This window comes from Equus quagga, chromosome 9, assembly GCF_021613505.1.
Source record: "Equus quagga isolate Etosha38 chromosome 9, UCLA_HA_Equagga_1.0, whole genome shotgun sequence".
Lineage (NCBI taxonomy): Eukaryota > Metazoa > Chordata > Mammalia > Perissodactyla > Equidae > Equus > Equus quagga.
Genome location: NC_060275.1, coordinates 17,818,213 through 17,838,335, shown reverse-complemented (window position 1 = coordinate 17,838,335; position 20,123 = coordinate 17,818,213). Strand labels below are relative to the sequence as shown.

The 20,123-nt window shown below is 46.8% G+C and overlaps 1 protein-coding gene across 1 annotated transcript in view; it reads left to right on the top strand.

The window, feature by feature from the left end:
• The first annotated feature begins 15,650 nt into the window (after window positions 1-15,650).
• GRP (gastrin releasing peptide) overlaps window positions 15,651-20,123 on the top strand; it is a 10,477-nt gene continuing 6,004 nt past the window's right edge. Inside the window, exon 1 of the mRNA XM_046672493.1 lies at window positions 15,651-15,789. Within this exon, the coding sequence (XP_046528449.1) occupies window positions 15,651-15,789 (139 nt within the window). The remainder of the gene's footprint in view (window positions 15,790-20,123) is intronic.

Below are 20,123 nucleotides of genomic sequence, written 5' to 3'. Positions count from 1 at the left end.
GACTATTTTATATTTTTTGCAGGAATATTTAAACAGACTTTTAAAAAATGTTCTCTCTGAACTAGAAGCCGTCTATTAACAGATGACAACTCTTGCCATGCCCTCAGTTGACTGAGGATTAATGAAAGGTGAAGATATTTTTCAGTTCAACCAGAACCTTGAGATACTCTGAGACTCTTCTCCCAGCAGAGGGAGGCCTCGGTCAACAGGAGAGCCACACCCACTTAGAAGCCCCAAATTCTTGGCACAAATGACTCGGTCCAGCCCCCCCACGCTGAAAGACCTGACCGACTCTAGCGTGGTTCCTATCAGCCCAAGACCATGTCCCGAGGCTGACCCCAGCCCCCTTACAGTGCCTGTCTAAGACAGCTTGACCCTGTCAGAGGAATTCACTGTTTGTTCCAGCTAAAAACTGACTATAGGCCCCTGACATCCCTTTTCTTAGAGCAGGTACTTTAGAAAACTTGCAGTTATAAATCCTTTCTCTGCCCCTCTGAGAGGTACATCTTCTACCACCTAGAAATGTCTCCTCAAGGATCTGAGAGCTATCTCTGTGAAATGCAAACATCAAGGGAGGTAGCGCCCTCGTCTCCTAGTCTTGTGGGAGGCGGGAGACTCACTTTGGTGGGTGCCTTGCTCCAATTTGCAAAACTGCCTTCTGTCGTAAAGAGATGAGGAGTTTGTTTCTCTTCTGGACAAGGACCAATTAGCAAACACAGATGGCCTAATCACACTGACCACCCCCCTCTTACGTCCTTCGGTACTTTTCCTCGAGCGCAACCCAGCGTTTCAAAAGTCTCCTGCCCTTTATTTCAGTATTTGGGCTCAGTCCTATACTGAAGTCTCTCTCCCCTATGGTCGTAGTCTGAATAAAATCTGTCTTGCCACCTTTAACAGCTGTCCACCTCTGTTTCTCTTCGATACCCCTGTGAGAGAGGACCTGGTTCAGGGGAAAGCCAGCACCGTGGGGAAGGGAGGCCTTGGCATTACCCTGGAGGTATTTACTAAATCTCTGCCTCCCAGTAAACACCAGAGAAAGAAGAGGGTAGTGGTGGTTCACCACACAAAAGACAACTGAAATGTGCAGGAGATTTTCCCTCCCATATGAACGTTATAATAATTCCTTTACTGAGCGTTCTGCAAAGCACTAGGAAATATGCTAACCTCTCAATATACAGCATCTCACTAAATCCTTACAGCAACTTTAGGAGATAGGTGTTGTTATTTTCTTGGAATTTCTAAATCTAAGATTAAGAAATTTGCTCAAGATGACACAGCTCAGAGTAGCAAACCTAGGCATCGGATTCTAGTGTCTCTGCCTCCACAAGCTTTTGCATGGCCTTGATGGTAACTGTGCAAATGAAGTCCAGCTTAAATTCACTGTTGATGCTATAAAGTTTCATCTCTGTGGAAAGTAGCTATGTCTTAGTATACGCAATCAATAAAACAATAGCCTTACTAAAACAATAAGAACGACATGGGTCTCTGTGGTAGAACACTCAGCTTTATTCCTTCAAAACTGTAGTCATAGTTCAGATGACAGAACCCTGTCTTCTTTTCTTCATAGCCCTTACTGGCCTCTGAAGTGTCTTCTCCTGAGCTGTCTCACTCCCAGCCAGAACGTCAGCTCCTAATGGGTAGAGATTTCATCTGTTTTGTTAACGTCTGTCGCTACAGTGTCTATAAAAGTGCTTGGCCATTAGTTGGCACCCAATAAATATTTGTTGAAGGAAGGAAGAGGGATGGAAGGAGAGAGGGAGGAAGGAGGAAGGAAGGGAGGAAGAAATGAAGGGAAGGAGAGAGGAAGGGAATTAAAATAGGATTTAGAAACATAATATCTCTAATTCAGTCCCCACCACCACCCAAACTTAATGATGCGGGAGCTGCAGTCTGGAGAGGTAGGTGACCAGTCAGCAGGGAGCAGCTCTCTACTCCTCAATCTAGTCATCTACTCTCTCCTTCTTCATGGTGTTGATGGGGGAGAAGGGGGCAGCTTTGAGAATAGCTTAGATTTTACAAGCTTCCTCAACCTCAGCACTAATGAAATTTTGGGCCAGAAAATCCTTTGTTGTAAGAGAAAGTCTGTGCATTGTAAGATGACTAGCCACATCCCTGGCTTCTAGCCACTTGATGCCTGTAGTACTGCCTCGCCCCTCCATTTCCCCAGTCCCTGCCTCTGAGTGTGACAACCAAAGGTCCTGGGACTAGGGGCTGGGGATGGAGGGATAGGAGTCGGGGTCGGGGGGTGGGGGGGGGGGAAATTGGCCAAAGTTGAGAACCACTGGATGAGAAGATAACGCAATGATTGTTTACTAACTAGGTAAGGAGTAATTAAACTCTAGTGCTTCAACAGAAGTGGGAGACTTTTCAGGCTTTCAAGGGGTACTCAAAGCCTTTGCAAACACTGGGGACAGAACTGGAATCTTGGGAGCTGCAATGGTTCTAAACTCCAGAGACAAAGAAATATTCATCAACATGATGACTCAGGAAATGAACATTCTCCTGGTCAGCCTGCCATTCCAGGTCAGAATTTAAGGAATTTAATAAGAAGATTGATCTGTGGGCGCACAGTGAAAGAGACTCTGATGAGCAACAAGCCAGGCAGATTCAAACGCCTCAGGCTATCCTCCCTCAGCCCGGCACAGCCATTTTTGACCACAGTTACAGACTTGAAACGCCACAGGGGAATTCGGTGGAAATCATTTAAACCTTTATTTGATATGGAGCCTCTGACCCAAGCAATTCAGAGAGCAATTAAAGAAGAGGACCTGGAAGAATTGACGGTGACAGTGACGTAGTTTGGGTTTTGTTGACAAATAGTCAGTGTAAATAATAATCAGTGGCATCTTAAATTAGATCTGAATGTGAATAAGAATCAAGAAGGATCCCAAAGAGATCAGTACAGGAAACTATCTTAGCCAATATACGGTGCTCATTAACAACCTGGAGGAGAATGTAAATTCGACTTAGATTAAATTTGCAGATAATGCAAAATGAGTGAGAAATGGCAAATGCAGAAGTAAGCTAAAATTACCAAAGGACCTGGGCATTTGAGAACCTTGGTCAGAACTAAATAAGATGGAATTTAATGAGAAAAGGGAAAGTATTACACGGTTAGATTTGAATTTGATTATACTTGACGGCAGAGTAATCAGATAGCACACCCAAGGAAGAGGCTGGTGGGGGGGGGGGGGGGCGTGGAGAAGCTAAAGGGACACTTGGTATTCCTCCAACACACCTTGCAGGTTGGCTTAATAATTTAGCACATTGTGTTTTAAGGAGATTTTGCAGCAGGGGAAGTCGGAAGTGGCCGTTAGGAACCTGCAGTCCCTGCGATCCTTGTTCAGAGAGAGAGTTTTGCTAGAGGAAAAGAAAATTCTGGTGAAGTCCAGATCCTAGTATGGCTACAAGGCGATTCAGTGTTTTGCAAATTATCATTCTGTCACCATCATCATCATCACCTACAGAGTTCCTACAGATAGCCCAGACTCTGGTATAAGAAATTTAGTGAGCTTTTTAAAAAAATCTATAACAAAGGCTGGTGGACATTTATTTGTGACTTTAATACATACATGTATATTGAAGAATAGAGCGCTCGTAACAGAATACACACAGGAAGATGAAGATCAGTGTAATGGTAAATGTTTCTTTTTCCCTGATAACATAGAATAATATAAAAAGCACTTTAAAATGCTTAAGTGGTTTTTTGTTGGTTTTTTTTCTTTAAATGCTCACAACCAGGTATTATCATCCACATTTTACAAATGAGGAAATGGAGACAGAGAAAGCTTGGACGTTTTGCCTAAGATCACGCAGTAAATGGCAGAGAAGGGATTTCCAACCCACGGTCTTTGGGGAGCAAACAGCAGCAGGGCAAACGGGTGAGAAAACCTGGGAGATCCCCAACAGAGAGAAGTGGGGAATTCTATTTGTAGGCAAGACTGGCTCTAGGCAAAGAAACGTGACATTTGCCTTCCATATTCTATATCCCTTTTCAGAACCTTCCTACATCGGTTAGGGATTTATTTGGCTGCAAGAAAAACCTTATTAACAGTGGCTGAAGCAAATAAGCGTTTGTCATGTGTAACAAGACAGAGGTGGACAGATGCTAGTGATGATTTCTCATTTCAGCAGTGTCAGGGCTGATGTCTCTTTATTTCTTGGCCTTTCTCTCATGCCTGCAAGATGGCTGCTAGAGCTGGATGGAATGTCTGCATCCAAGGCATGAAGAAGGTGGAAGGGCAGTGCCATCCACATCTGTTTCCTTTATCAGGAAGGTAAAAGTTTTCCTAGAACCCACCACAAGCTGCCTTCTATTTAGGTCTCATTGGCCAAAATAGGTCACATGGTTACCCCTGTGGGCGTTGGGGGGTGGAGGGGAGACTGAGAAAGTAGGAGATAGGATTGCTATGATTGAGATGAAGCAGCCATGATTCATTGCCTGAGGCTGGGCCTGGGGTTCTCTTAGAGAGGAAGAAAGGAGAGGTGGGTGTTGAGTGAATGACTAAATGGATTAACAACAGCTTCCTTCTCTCCTTCTCTGTTCCCTTCAGCTAAGCAGCCTGATTCCTGTAGTACCTGATCTGAGCAGCTGTCACATTCTAGCTAAAGTGTGAACCACTAATATGTCCCCATGCCTATTGTTCATTTTCAGTAGTGTTTCCAGAGGAACTTAAATCACACATCTGTAGGAGTGTGTTCTAGAAAGCCAACCCTTTACAGGGACAGGCGCCCTTGGAGGAGTTCGAATGTTCACTGCGGTAAGGGTCTGCCAGGCATTTCTGGGCAGTAAATAAAGTCAGAATTAGAGGCTCCCAAACACAGAGGAACAACCTGATGGATCCTTCAAACAAGGAGGATTGGCCTTTGCATCAGGAGAAGATGCTGGGCAGCTTTTTAGAAAGTTAAACATATAATTATTGATGAGGATTTTTAGGCTGCTTAATTTTAAAATGGTTTATGATGAGGATTTTTAGGCTGGTTACTTTTAAAACTGTAGATGAGAAGCAGGCTCCGAGGACTGGAATTTTGCTTGCCCTTTTGAGACATTTGCGTTTGTGAAGGAAGGGGGGATGACCTTGTAGGGACCTGAAATTGGCCACCCCAGGATATGTCTCTTTGGCATCAGGATTGTTTTGGGCTGATTGCTTTCGATAAACTGGGACAGGGAAGGAGGCTCTGGGGAATGGAACTTGCCCTTGTTGGGACACATTTACATTTGTAAGGTAAATCTCTGTCTGTAAAAGGTGCCTCCCTCTCTGTACCAGGAAGAAGAGGAGAGATGACCTTGTCCCTAGAAGCTCTTAATGGGGAAGGCAAGAACTTAAGTTGGTTGCTGGCTGGCAATCTCATGTAACTGGTTTAGGGTGGTGGCGTCTAACCTTTCCAACCTTTACTTAATCCGATTTGATTCTTGTCTAAAAGTCATGGGATCACCCAATGACCAGACCCCACCTGCACTGATACCATTTTAACTTTTTTTTCATGTTCTTTCCTTTGTCTTGTAAAGAGATGAATCATATACCTATGCCTTAAATTTAGCTCTAACCCTCAACTGGGGGCAGCAGAAACTCTGACTGCCCATGGGTCCTGTCCCCATGCTATTCCACTCTCTAAATAAAAGAGCACTACTGCCAGATCTTAAGAGTCTAAGAAATCTTTCTTTCGACTCCTCGGCTCACCGACCCCGCATCAATTATCATACGACCAAGCAATCTACTCCCAGGTATTTACCCAAGAGAAATGAAAACATGTGTTTACTCAAAGACATGAATGTTCACAGCAGCTCTCCGCATTACAGCCAAAAAGAAAACAAATAAAAACAAAACAAAGTAAAAAAATTGAAAACAACTCAAAAATATCCATCAACTGGTGAATGAAGAAACAAATTGAGAGGGAGCCACGCAATGGAACACTGTTTATCAGTAGACAGGAACAACGTCTGGTACATGCAACAGTGTGTTGTGTCTGAATCGAAAAGCATCACGGTAAGTGGAAGACACCGGATGCAGAAGACTCCACACTGCAGAATAGCACTTACAGGAAATTCCAGAAAAGACAACGCTGATCTGTAGTAACGGAAGAATTATCGGTGGTCTACTGAAGCTCGGGGAAATTTTGGGGGAGATGGGGATGTTCAATGTCTTGGTTGTGGTGTTTGTATGTGTTTTTCAAAACCCAACAAAGTATACGCTTAAAATGGATGCATTTTAATACGTACATGATGCCTCAGTAAAGTCGGTTTCGTTTTTAAAAATCCTGTCCATGTTTCCATTTTCACGTTTTCTTTTTGTTTTTGCTTCTTTTGTTCCTAATCAAGGTCCTTTTGGAAAATGCTAACTTTGTCTGGCAGAACTCCAGGAAAAGTGATATTTTTCCCAATATCTACAGGAAATGCAGAGTGCCTTAATGATTACAGGGGACTTCACAGCTGTTGCCCAAATTCGACAACAGCAAGGGACAGTGTGATGGGTAATTTTATGCATCAACTGGGCTAGGCCACAGTTACCCAGCTATTTGGTCAATCGTTATTCTAGGTGTTTCTCTGAAGGTATTTTTTTAGATGAGATTAACATTTAAATCAGTAGACTTTGAGTAGAGCAGATTGCCCTCCACAACGTGGACAGTCCCATCCAATCAGCTGAAGTGCTTAATGGAAAAAGACTGACTTCCCCCAAGGAAGAAGGAATTCTGCCTGCAGTCTGCTTTTGGACTCTGCAACTCCTCCCTGGGTCTCCATCCAGCTAGCATATCTCATCAGATTTTGGACTTGCCAAGTCTCCACAATTGCTTGAGCCAATTCTTTAAAATCTCTCTCTCTGTGTTTATATACGTACATACACACATCCTGTTAGTTCTGTTTCCCTGGAGAATCCTGACTAACGCAGACAGGGAGAGCTGTGAAATTAGAGAGAGTGAGGAAGCTCCAGGCCCACAATATACAAGTTGCTGCAGAAGGCTTAGCAATGAAAAGCAGGGTTGAAAAGGGAGGGTCTACACCACACCACCAGGGTTCTAACACCAACGGCTTGATCATGGGCAAGGGCTTATGTTTTCTAAGACTCTCCCTCCCCAGGAAAGAGATAGTAAAATCACCTACTTGTTAATAAGGGTTAAATGAGACATTAATACAAAGCAATTCTCACTTTACCTTAAATGATGTTGACCCCGAGAGGTCACACAGAGTTAAGCCCCCAACTTCCATTGCACTGCTTTTTCCACTGCCTCTGGATACATATATATTGTCCCCTCCTTTTGATGACAACCAAACTGCCACACTACTTTGAACCTTAAGAGCACCAGTAGTAAACTTGAACTTGAATTCTGATTTTGGTAGGATGGATTGTCACACTATCATGATATTTGGTGCTATGATAGGGAGTTTTAAGTGGCTTCCAGACAACTCATTTGAGCTGACCTTATTCTTCTCGTAACCGTGGTCAACAGGCTTTGAGAAACCCCAGTCATGCCGCATGACACTGCTCTGCCATCAGGACCCACTCCTTCCTCAGCACTCCCACAAGGCCATGACAGGAAGCTCCTCGTATGCATGTGCGTATGTGTTTGCGTGTGTGTGTACTGGGCCCACCAGACACCCTTGTTTCCTCCGTAATGCAATATACTGGTCTGAGTACCTAGGTGCCACAGAGCTAGGCGCCATCAAGAAGGAGCACGAGAGGGATGGATAGATGTATCTTGATTTGATAAGTCAAATCAGATTAAACTAATGGCATTTCAGAGATTTTTCTGAATAATTTTTTCCTTAAGAACTTGCCACTGAAGTTGGTTGCAACTTTGCCTGGCTAGAGTTGAGAAACTACGGCCAGGAGAAGCCGGCTGGCTCGGGTGATGATTGGGAGATAATTAGACCTCACATTTGTGCGGTCAGCTCTTCACATGCCGTCTATAGAGTGCTTTCACATTCATGGTCTTTTTTATTTTGGTCCTTACATATATACCAGGAGAAAGGCAAGATGAGGAGCACAGCCTCTGTGGATAGGTCCTCTGTGGATAGAAGAAAGAACTAGAGTTGCTTACGCCCAGAACTGTGCCAGCCCCACCCTTTGTGCCATCACCTCCTCTGCTCTGGGTCTCAGTGCTCACTTCCACGCTGTCTGAGGGATGGGGATAACGTCTGAAGACTCCAGCCTTCCAGGCAGGGTTAATCTAGAGTAGGCAGCTGCTTGTACAGTGGCTTTCGTTTCCCCAGGAGGCTAAGTGACACAGGCATATACCTGTGGAAAGTTCTGGAAAATAGTGTCCCTTGTTCACCAGATCCTTTGCCCAATGCTCGGCTCTCTCTGGGGGTGATCTAAGGAAGTGCTTCCTTTGTGGTCACCCTCAACTCCCCCTGTCTGTCACTTTGTCAACTTTAAAGGGGTCATAGTCACACTGAGGATGTTCAGAAGAGATGGGTCAGGATGGGAGGTGGGGAGCAATCATTCCATCTGAGGAAGTGTTGATGGCGTGGGAAATATCTGGTGAGGAGAAGGATCAGGGTGGGCATGATGCTGTCTATAAACACTTGAAGGAGTGACTGGAGGACTGGGCAGGACAGAATAGGACCACATGACGCAGGGGAGCTAGAGAGACACATTTAGGTTCCAAATAAGGAAGAGTTTTCAAATGTCAATGTTCTCCAAAGATGAGAAGGAGTGAGTTTTCCAGCACTGGGGATGTTGAAGTGTGGGCACGAGGAGCACTGGGCAAGGAAGTAGTTTAGGAGGTGAGCAGTTAGGTTAGATCAGAGCTTCTCAACTGGGGGTGATTCCCCCCCACACACAGGGGAATATTTGCAATGTCTACAGACATTTTGGTTGTCACAACTGAGGGGTGCTATTAGCATAATGGGTAAAGGCCAGGGATGCTGCTCGACATCTTACAATGCACAGGACAGCCCCCCACAGCAAAGAATCATCCGGCCAAAATATGGACAGTGCTGAGGTTGAGAAACCCTGGAGAGCATAAACTGTAAGGCTGGAGTCTGGGGTAATCGCCCCCTCCAACCTGTCCAGTAATTCAGAAAACCACAGAAGGCAACCAGTGAAATGCCAGCAATATCTCAATTTCAAGGAGGATCACGCAAGTAGGATACTCAAGTAGACAGATCTCAGAAATATATTTTCACTTTCAGACACTGTGGGCTATATTTTGGGACTCTGGCCATCCCTGCTGTAGCCAAAACTATGAGCCTGTTATTCTCCAAAAGTGAATTTATATGTTCCCACCACTTCCGCCTACTTCTGCGTACGAGTTGGAAGGCGATGGGCAGAAACGGGGGGTGGGGGAATAGCTGAACATTGGCGAACAGAGAAGTCTGCATGAGCTCTCACATAAAGCCCTCTAAAAGTCCTCCCTACCATCTCTTCTAACATTATTTTTAATATACTTTTATGCCTTCTGGGTGATGAAATTTATCAAACCCCAGAAAAATCCGGGAGCTACAAAGAAATTCATTCTTTACCAGATCTACCACACTCAGAGCTTAAGAATCAGAGGGATCTGAGGCCAGCTCTTGGCTCTCCTAATTACCATCTGGGCACTGGGTAAGTTATCGAATCTTTTTGAGCCTCAGTTTCCTCATTTATAAAATGGGACGAATAATGTCTACTTCATACGACGGCTGTGAAGATTACACAAGCGAATGCACGTACAACCACGCACAGCGCCTGGTACATAATAGATGGTGGCTAAGCGGCAGCTATTATTTGTACAATTATCTCCTCAGGGGTCTAAATAGCATGTGGCATTGGGTTAGACACTGAACAAGGAAATTATGCCATCTTGAGACTCACAATGTAAGACAGAAATTAGCTTGCCCTCATTATAGTTCTCTACTATTATTAATTAAAACAAATAAGTAGCTGCCAGTCGATAGACTCCCATGACGTCACTTAATCCTCCTAACATCCTAGGAAGGGAGGTATTAATAACTCAATTTATAGATGAAGAAATAGAGATGCAGATGCTAAGTCACTGGCCTGAGGTCACACAGTAGCTCTTTGTGGCAGAGACAGGATTAGGACCCTGCTGACTCCCTGTTCCCGCCATTTCCTTTCTCAGTCCGCCTCCTTCGCTCTGGCCTGAGCTTGGGAATCTTGGAGTCTCTCACAGCAGCATGACCTGCCCTCAAAGCCTTCACAGGCCCCATGTATAAATGACCAGTTACAGCAAAAATAGCAGACACTCCTGGGGCTGGCCCCGTGGCCGAGTGGTTAAGTTCGCGCGCTCCGCTGCAGGCGGCCCAGTGTTTCGTCGGTTCGAATCCTGGGCGCGGACATGGCACTGCTCGTCAGACCACGCTGAGGCAGCGTCCCACATGCCACAACTAGAAGAACCCACAACGAAGAATACACAACTATGTACCGGGGGGCTTTGGGGAGAAAAAGGAAAAAATAAAATCTTTAAAAAAAAAAAAAAAATAGCAGACACTCCCAACCTGGAAGCCCCGTGGGGCAATGATAGAGATGCACGAGCTATTTTCCATATTTCAAGAAGTCCATCCTAAAGACATATGTTTACCTCTGATGAAGCTGAAAAGATTAACTAAAATGTGACGTTTTTTGATTTAGTCTGGAATTGCATCGACCCTTACTGATTATTTCAGCCTGATTAGAAGCTCCCATGGACAGTTCCTTATGCCTTTGATGAATGAAAATGGGAAATCTAAACAGTATGTCCTGTTTCACTGTAAGAAACCCATCAAAACGTGAACTCCATGGGAGGAAAATAAGAAAGAATGCCCTTAGTGATGAAATGTCTGGGAGTCACTGAGCTAAAAGGAAACAGCACAAATCATGAGATATCAGGACAAGACAACGTGTGCCCAAGGATCTGGGGAGAAGGGCCATTGTGTATGAGACATGCCACTGCCCTGCCCACTCCTTCTCTTCAGGGAACACTGCCCTGCGCAGTGCCCTGTGTAAGGGACACTGCCACATCCATCACCGTGTGTTCCTAGCCCCTGACAAGGGTTGATGGGACATTCTGGACTTACTCCTCCGTAAGCTGTGGGAAACCTATAACCTGTGTGGCGGGGTCAAAATAAGGAGCTGGGTCAATCAAGTTTCTCTCTTGGAAGTCAGGAATTAGGAAACTGAGAGATGGAGGCAGTTTCTAGCAGAGGCAGAGGACAGGAAGCCATGTGGAAAGTTGTCCGCTTATGGAGAGTGCTAGGGTGGGTGCTGTGGCCACATAGCCAGCCGAAGTTGTGTGGGAATGGAAAACAACTCATTGATGGGCATGGAAGTCAGTCCAGAGAGCAGGGAATGGAACAGATGAGGAGAGGAGGAATCTTTCATGAGGAGTGGCTCCCAGGTGCCCCAGGCGAACCACACAGTTCCTATCTTTGAATTTCCTGAAATTTCCATTTGTTTTTACAACAAATCTCTCTTTGCTTGAGCTAGCTAGGTGGGTCTCTCTTTCTGGCACATAAAGGGGCCTGATTAGCCCAGACCTTCCAAGAGTTTGGGGAAATACCCTTAAAATCACATCACAGAGACATGCTCTGTGGAAAAGTCATAAGATATAAAGGGACCTGAATTCTTTATATATCTAAAAAGATGTATATTTCATGCCTATGGAGTAGAGAGCCCATTGGGGGAAAGAGCCCTAGAATTTCCTGGAAAATGCCACCTGGGAGTGGAGAGAGGAGCACACGAGGATGTGCCCTGGAAGTCTCCCCCAGGGCTGCCAAACCAAAGAGGAATAAACACCATCCTATTGGCCAGATTAATTTGCTGGATCTTACTCTTTGTATTTCTTTTCCCTCTACTCTCTCAGCACCGTGATAAATTGAAGACTGGGCTCCATTCTTTCCCCTCCCTGCATCAGCATTCCCATCACAGTCTCACTGGGAGCAGTGCACGCTTCCCCACCCCTAGACTTTGGGATTAGCCATGTGACTTACTTTGGCCAATGGCACGAGAGAGAAATGACAATGTGTGAGTTCTCGGTCTAAGCCTTAAGAGAACTTGCCTGCTGTGTCTCTGCCACTGTCAGGAGAAGAAGGAGCTCTGGCTAGCCCGCGGGTTCCAGCAGGGTGAGAGACCTGTGGAGCAGACCTAAACCAAACCTTGGCCTGGAGCCCAGGCCAGCAAAGCTGACATGCAATCAGCAGAGCCACCCCAGCCCACATGCATACACATGAAAAATAAATCTTATGGTTGCATGGGGCTGAAATGCCGTGGCTCTTCGTTACAAAGAACTTTTGTAGAAGTAGCTAAATGACAAGGTTCGTTTAGAAAGATTAGATTAAACATTCCTGAATGGGGAATTCAGTGAAGGGCCGTCCTAATTAGAGCCACAATGATAAGAGGGTACAGCCCCCCCAGTGAGCCGATGGGGTGCCGGCCATGGTAGTTAGCAAGAGATTTCTTGTGGGATGTAGAAATTTGGGGCAGAGGAGTGGGGCTAGAGGTCCAGCTTTTCCTCCCCATGAGGAGATTCCCCTCCTTACCAGCCTTATAGAACTTAGTTTTACTGTATTAAATAAATTTTTTGTTTCCCCACATGCCTGAGGTACACTAGGTTGGTTCTGGCCGTTTACCAGCTGTCCATCAAACGCCACTCGCTCCTTCTTCCACAGTGGTGCCCTCAGAGCCAGGCACCTGACTATCACAGCTACAACTCCCAGCCTCTCTGGCAGTTACCTGTGACCATGTGGCTGAGTTTTGACCAAAGAAATGTGAGTAGATGACGTAAGTGCTGCATTCAGGCTGGTATATTACGAGGGTGGGCATGCCTCCTCACGTTCCCCTTCCTGCCAGCTGCAATGTCAGCCATGCAGACAGGGACGGTACGCTAGGACAGTACTAATTAAGCAGGGTCAGAGCATCAGCTGCTCATCTTCGAACGGTTACTCATCTACAACAAGATACAGAGCTTGTGCCAGAATGAAATCAACTATATCACTAAACACATTGTTGCGTTCAGCTGACACTCTTTCCCATAGTAAGATGTTCTCGATGAAGGAAGCAGTTCATCGATTTACATTCTGGCGCAAGCTCCTTATCTCCTTGCACAACAGCTCTTTGAGAATCAGCACACTAGGGTACGGTAGAGGCACAAGACTGAATGAACCTGGGTCTCTGAATATCCATGTGGAATAGAGCTGCCTGCCAACCTAGAACACCTGCCATGAACTACAACAAAAAAAGAGAAACCAACCTTTCTTTTGAATGTGGCATTGCATTGTGAGATCTTGCTCTCTCATAGTGGTTTAGCTTCCCCCTAACTAGGTCAGTAGGGTTAATCATCTCTATCTGACAGGGCTGTGATGAAAATTTCCAAAGGGATATGAGAGGATACCCAGCCAGGATCTATTGGGGCTCATTCAACACTGGCTGAATCAAACATGCAATGGTTCCTTTCTCTAACTGGTAACAACTCATTGTTTTTTCTGGCTAGGGGACTGGACTCAAGTTCCTATACCTGCTGGACAATGCATCCATTCATATCTATTGAAGCCCTTCTCTGTGCCCAGGACAGAGCCAGGCACTGTGGATGCAACTGTCAGCAAGACTGACACAGTCGCTGCCCTTATGGGGTACCGAAGCAAGTCACATGACGAAGCCCAAGTTTAGGTACAGAAGGCCTGTGGGCTGGGGTGCTTAGAGCAAGAGCTGAAGTGAATAGAGGGACACAGGTACTTCCTGACCTGCAGCAGACACAGAGGCAGTGGGTTGCCTGGATTAGCAGGAAAGTTGCACTTTGGGTACAACTGTTCCATACTTTAATGTATTTACAGTGGGTTTCCCTGGGTCTCATGGGGGAAAAACTTCTTTTACAGAGTCTAAAATAATCTTGATTAAACAAGGGCAAAGGCAAGGGACATTTCTCTATAACTTAATCTGGAGAGATAAAGGTTTAATCCTCCTCCAAAGACCTAGGGTTGTAGAAGGCATTTAGACATGAGCAGTTCTTAGGTTAGTTGACCATTCATCCACACTATGATCCAGGCTTGCTGCAGGCACACAGAGGAACGAGACCGAGTTGCTGTGTTCATGCAAGTTCACCACCAAGTGGGAGGCGGTAAGCCTATGGATGATCACCTGACAGTGGAACATCTGCTTGCTAATGAGCAGAGGCTGGGAACCCAGGACGATGGAGTCCAGGTCAATGTGGACTTTTTCCCATTGGTTTTCACTTAGGTCCTTCCCTCAGGATAGTATTACTGCTTTTCCTTGGCTAATCATAGAGATCTTGAAATTAGCTTTCTTCTTTTTTTTAACCTTATAGCCAGACACATGCATGGAAATACTCTTCCAAGCCCAAGAATACTCAGTCATGCAATATGCATGTGTAATCAGCTAAGAATGGCACAAATGTATTGAATCACCAGATATTTGGAGAAAATTGTAGGATTTCAACTTCATCAGTATCAACACCAGCGTTGACAGGGAACACCAGGGACGCACCAGAGAGACAATTCACCAGCACTTGGTGAGGAACAGGCCTGCAGGAACACACAAATACACCCCCAGCTCTGGCAGCCGGACTGTGGGCAACAGCATCCTACCAGCTTCTATTTATTGTTGCATTGCCATGGTGCCCATTCCCTTTGTATCCATGGCACTGAGGACCTCAGAAGTTGGGCTGAGGTGACCATTCTTCTGATCTGAGAAAAGAGGAGCAGAGGAAATTAGGGCAACTCTAGAGAGGTGTGTAGATAGCAGTTTAGGGACAGTTTGAGCTTTGGGGACAGTAGATGCAGCCTAGGGAAATTGGCATAAAATCTTCATCTATTATATGGGAGCAATATGCTTGTGAAAGGAGCCAGGTGTATGGTAAAACTATTGTTAGCTCTGTTCACATAACATATCCTTCCTGCTCCATCCTCCATCTCACCATACAAATGGGCAGGGGTGCCTCTGAAAACCCAGGTGGGGTAAGGATATTACTGGTGGTGCTGGTGAGAAAGCGTGGGAAGAGGAATCTGCAAGAGGGAGGCAAAGATATGGAGGTCTGGGGGCTGCGACCGCAAGGAGGGAGGTGATCCACGGAGGGGAAAAGGTCTGAGAATCCGAAGTCCCTTGCAATACGGGTTCCAACCCCCTTCAGCAAAAAGAGCATCCTAAGATGCTCTAAGATGGCCTAAGAGCATCCATCCTTTGTGCTCACCCCTCTCAACACCCCCTCGCCCCCCACAACCCGCTCCTGGGATCAGACCGCGGGGGTCACTGCTCCCTCCTGTAGGATCAGAAGTCAGCTAACGCGGGAGTTGCCCGGGTGAGGCTGGGGAGGAGGAGTTCACTAAATTGTGTTGGAGCGAAGGCGTCGAGGGTGGGAAGAATTAATCTCATGTGGGGAAGGCAGACGGGACTACGAGGGAAAGGGAGAGGGGCAATGTACACTCAGCCTTTTCATGACTCGGCGGGAAGATGGATGATTTTCGGGGACGGTTGTCCCAGCGCCCTGGCTCGCTCGCTGTACGGAGACGTCAGAGCGCTCAGGTCCGCGGTGGAAGAGCCCCCCAGCCCCCCCGCCCGGGCTTCTATATAAAGTAGGGGCCTCGTGGAGCCTGCAGCAGTGGCGCGGGCGGCGGCGGCGGAGCTCCTCCGAGGTCCGGATCCTACCGTTGCTCCTCCGCGGGGAGAGCGCGCTGTCCGCCCAGCCTCGCCGCGGCGCTCCAAGGGCTTCCCGCCGGGACCATGCGCGGCTGCGAGCTCCCGCTCGTCCTGCTGGCGCTGGTCCTCTGCCAGGCGCCCCGGGGGCCGGCCGCTCCGGTGTCGGCGGGCGGAGGGACCGTGCTGGCCAAGATGTACCCGCGCGGCAACCACTGGGCGGTGGGTGAGTGTCCGGCGCGCACTAGTTCTCGGAGGGATCAGCCAGCCGAAGGGGCCCCGTCTCCCCATCTCTCAGCTTTTCTGGGGCCCGGCTTTGGGGTCCGGGTTTGCTCTGATCTTTCTACCCAAACACCAACCCCGTTCTCCCAAAACTCCACCCCACCCCTCCGCATCCTGAGGAGACGTCGGTCCCTCAGCAGCCGCAGACTGCTCGCTTAGCCCTGTTCTGCTCTCTGCCCTCTTCCCCAGGGCCCCCGAGCCAGCGCGTAGCTCTCTAAAGAACCGAACCCTACGGGGAGATCACCTTCCCTCCGCACCTGCTCAACACCTCTTTTTATCCGCCTAATCGCAATCCTGTCTGGCACGGTTCTCTCCTTGAACAACTTTGGGGAGCCGGGTCCCGGAGCGCGTCTCGGAACCCAGGTCCAGCGCGGCGGCCTCGACTCCGACGGCCAAGCGGGGATCCCCGGCTGCGCCTTGCCCCGGGCCAAGCCACAGGTGCGGAACCCGGGCGCCGCGCGCCCGCCCCGGGTTTCAAATCTGTCCAGCGAGCAGTGCCTGAATCCCACCTGCTTGTGGCTCTCTTGAATTTTCTTAGTCCTTCTCCTGCCTTTCCAGCGATTGTCTTTTCCCTGCCCTTCTGTCCAACCCTCCTTCTTTCCAGCTAGCCGACTCCGCGCTCCGGGAATCGCGCCTGCTCTCTACGCTGATCCCGGGCCTCTCTGACCCCTGGGCTCCCCGCTTGTCTTTGCCTCTCAAGACCTGGAGTTTGCCCTCTCCTCTAGGTCCTTTCCCCTTCCCTCTGCCAACAGGTCCTGTTCTCCAGGCAGGGGCTCGGAGCTTCGCTCGTCCCGGCCCCAGGAACCCTATCGGCGAGGACAGCCGCGCAGCAGTGCAAAGGGCAGCCGCGGGGTGGCGGGAGCGCACGCGGCTTCCCGCCACTGGGAGGCGGGTAGCAGCCCCGCAGCCTCGCGCTCACCCAACGTCACTCCGGAGCTCTCCGCTGAGCCAAGCATAGCCTCTTGTAAATGCCGTGTACGACTTCTTAGAAATCTCTCCGTATTGCCAACTACAACCACCCCAACATTTCCTAGGAAGCTGGAGATCCCTAAAGAGATTTAAGGGCGTGTGTGTGTGTGTGTGTGTGTGTGTGTCTATGTGACTATCTCCTTAGTCGTCTACTTAGGAATGGGGAAGGCTGTGTTGGAAAGATACTTGTTAATTCAAATATCAGCCGGTTCACAGATTCTTGGTGTGAAGAGGAGGATTTAGGCGAGGGGGTGAGGCTGGACCTGTCACATCCTCAGCTCCTCTGTGCTGTGTATGTTTCTGTCAGAGAAATACACAACTCGGGGTTGCGATAGCGTATTGGTTACCAAAAGAATCATTTGCCGAGGCTCAGCAGCCCCGGGATGAAAGTTATTTCTGATCTCTGAGGGACACTCAGAACCCAGGAGCCTGTTGTGGAGAGGAGAGGTTGATGAGATTGAAAAGCCTGCACGTCAAGAGAGAAGGATACTTAGAAACTGTTAAAGAAGCCAAACCTAGAACTGATGCTTACGGAGGGCTCCTGGGAATTTAGATCAAGCAGCCGTTGTCCAGTCCAGCCACCAACCAGTGGGCTGGGAAGGTGGAATGAAACCTCCAGATTTCCAACCTCGTTTTCTTGGTCTATATTTTTGTACTAAAGAGGCTTATAATTGGGGAACCCTTCAGGCCAAAAGCAGGACAAGAGAGTTAGCTGGGAAGCTGGAATCAGGTGATTTCTGGTGCAAGGCAACCCTGATTGGTGCAGTTCCGTAGCACATCTGTCCCCGGGTATTTAGGGCGTCTGTCATTTAATCACCCTTCATAGTGGTGCTTGGGCATTCTTAACCCAAAACTATACTGACAGTGGCAAACCCGATTTTTCTTGTTGTTTCCAGATGCACTCTTTTTCCTTTTTCTTCTTTGGCTGGCTGTCTGGAGTTGAAGAACAAAGGAGAGGGAGGTGAAGTAGAAAATCACATTTGGGTCTAAAATGACGTTGTGATTGAGAAAAAGTTCGCTTTGGATAGACAGGCCGTCTGCTGGAATGGAAACATTCACAGCATGAGTGAGATTGTTAGATTTTAGACTGAGCCTTCCACTCTCCTAAGTAGATGCCCGTCCTCCTCAATCACTGAAGACATGCAGTTTAGCTTTAATTACATCAAACTAAAACTACATGTTGCTGTCTGTGAGGAAGCTGTCAGCACAAATTTGCAGATTAGTTGAGTGAATTGCTTCTTCCAGCTGGGAGAAGCATGGTGTAGCAATGAAAAGCAAGTTAACAGATTGAAAACTTAACAAATTCGGATCTGGCTCGATGTTCATGGAAATGTTTTGTTTGTGTGATGAAAATATAGGTCAACACTAACCCTGGTAACCATCCCCTGCGCTCCCTTGAAATGCTCCTCGTCATGGCTCTGACTTTGGTGTGAAGCTTGTCCTGGAAGGTTGGATTCTGAAATGCCTCTGTCCGGGTACAGAATGGCTTTACATTGTAGCACTGCCCTAGAAACTGTGGCACATAGTTTAAGTATCATTCCAGAAAGACTAGCTCTTAAAAGTACTCAACACCTTGTCTTGATGGATAGTTTTCTAAGTTAGGGTAATCAAGTTTTGAGTTCAAGAAAATTCATTTCTGTTTCAAACCTGCCACTTTAGTGGTGTTTTTAAGTGATTAAAAAAGACAAAACATTTATTTTTCCTCTTGGCAAGGTTTTATTTTTTTCAAGTACCTCTTTTGTCTGTGCTGAGGGCTCCATTATTATGATATGGACACATAACAAATAATGATGGGAGAAGAGGTGGAAGTGGGCATAGGATCCATGTTGCCATGGAGACGATTATTTGGCTGTCAGTAGCCAGCTCACAAATGAAACAGGACCGAGGGAATGTGGGCTTCCCTGGGATGTTCTAGATGGTACGCTTTCCCTAATAATTGGTCTGTGGGCGTCTCAACACCCGCCCACCAAATATGCAGATATTGAAGTCAGTACAATGTCACAAGGATCTATGTTAAATCAATCACAGAATGGAGGACCACTTTATCCTTTCATTTTAGAAAATCCCACAAAATTATTCAGGCATGGCAAAAATGTTTTTATTTGCATGAACACCTCCATCGTCCCTCTGCTTCAATGGCAGTGATGCCTTTCTCATTTCCAGCATCCTAACTGGATGAAAGGCAGAGAGGACAAGAGTGACTGAGGTCATTGCTGAGCGCATCAGGTTCTAATCCTGCTTTCCTATTATCATGATTCAATTTCCTCCTTATAAATCAAGCCAAATGCATCCCGACTTCCTGGGAAGTTGTGCAACCTAAACAGGGTTATGGCTAAATGCAAGGTTATTTAGTGGTCATCCGGGCACCAAGTTGACCAAGCCGATATGTGAGAAGCTAATCATTCAGGATTCCAATTTTTCCGTTGGGACGGTGTCCCCGGTTGGCTCTGGAAATTGTGTCACTTGTCAGGTCGTAAGTGACTTGGCAAGTACTTACACTGCAATGCGATAAAAATCTCATTTTAAGGCTCCTCAATACTCACAGAATTAATTTTTCTGAATCACATAATGAGTCATACTGATATATGATCCCTCTTCCTTTTTATAACATTAGTGAGCCTTTTGTAGACCTTATCCTTCTTTCCAGACCTCAGAATGATTTCTAGCTGCCTCATATTCTTGGAAAGTTCAAAGACTCTTCAAAGCAGCATAATGTAGTAGCGTCTGGGCTGTGAGCTGATTCAATACTACAATCTTTGCTTCCATGTGGGTGATCTTTGGCAAGTCTCATTTTCATCAAACTTATTACGGTCTGGGTCAAATGAAATAATCTGTGTTTAAGCATCCTGCAAACTATAAACTGTGATACACAAGCAGCAAAGTCACAGAGAGGGCTTCTCTGCCGGTGGAGGGAGCTGCTGGAAGGGGCCTCTTTCCATTTGCAGTGACTGGGGTCTGTCAAATATTATTCCTGTGATGTTTGCCTGACATATTTCTAATGTCAGTCAATGTTAGAATCACAAAGAGCACTTTCCTTGTGAGCTTTAAACCAAAAGCACCATAGTTTTACTAATATTAGAAATTTGAAAGTGCTGTAAAACTCAATTGAAGAGAGGTGGGAAAAATCAACTGAAGAAAGTAAATAAAATAATGTGAGTGTATTTAAGCAATGGACTAAAGTGTTAAGAATGCAGACCTTGAGGGCCAGCCCAGTGGCATAGTGGTTAAGTTCGCACACTCCATTTCAGTGACCCGGGTTCACAGGTTCAGATTACAGGTGCGGACCAACACACCGCTCATCAAGCCATG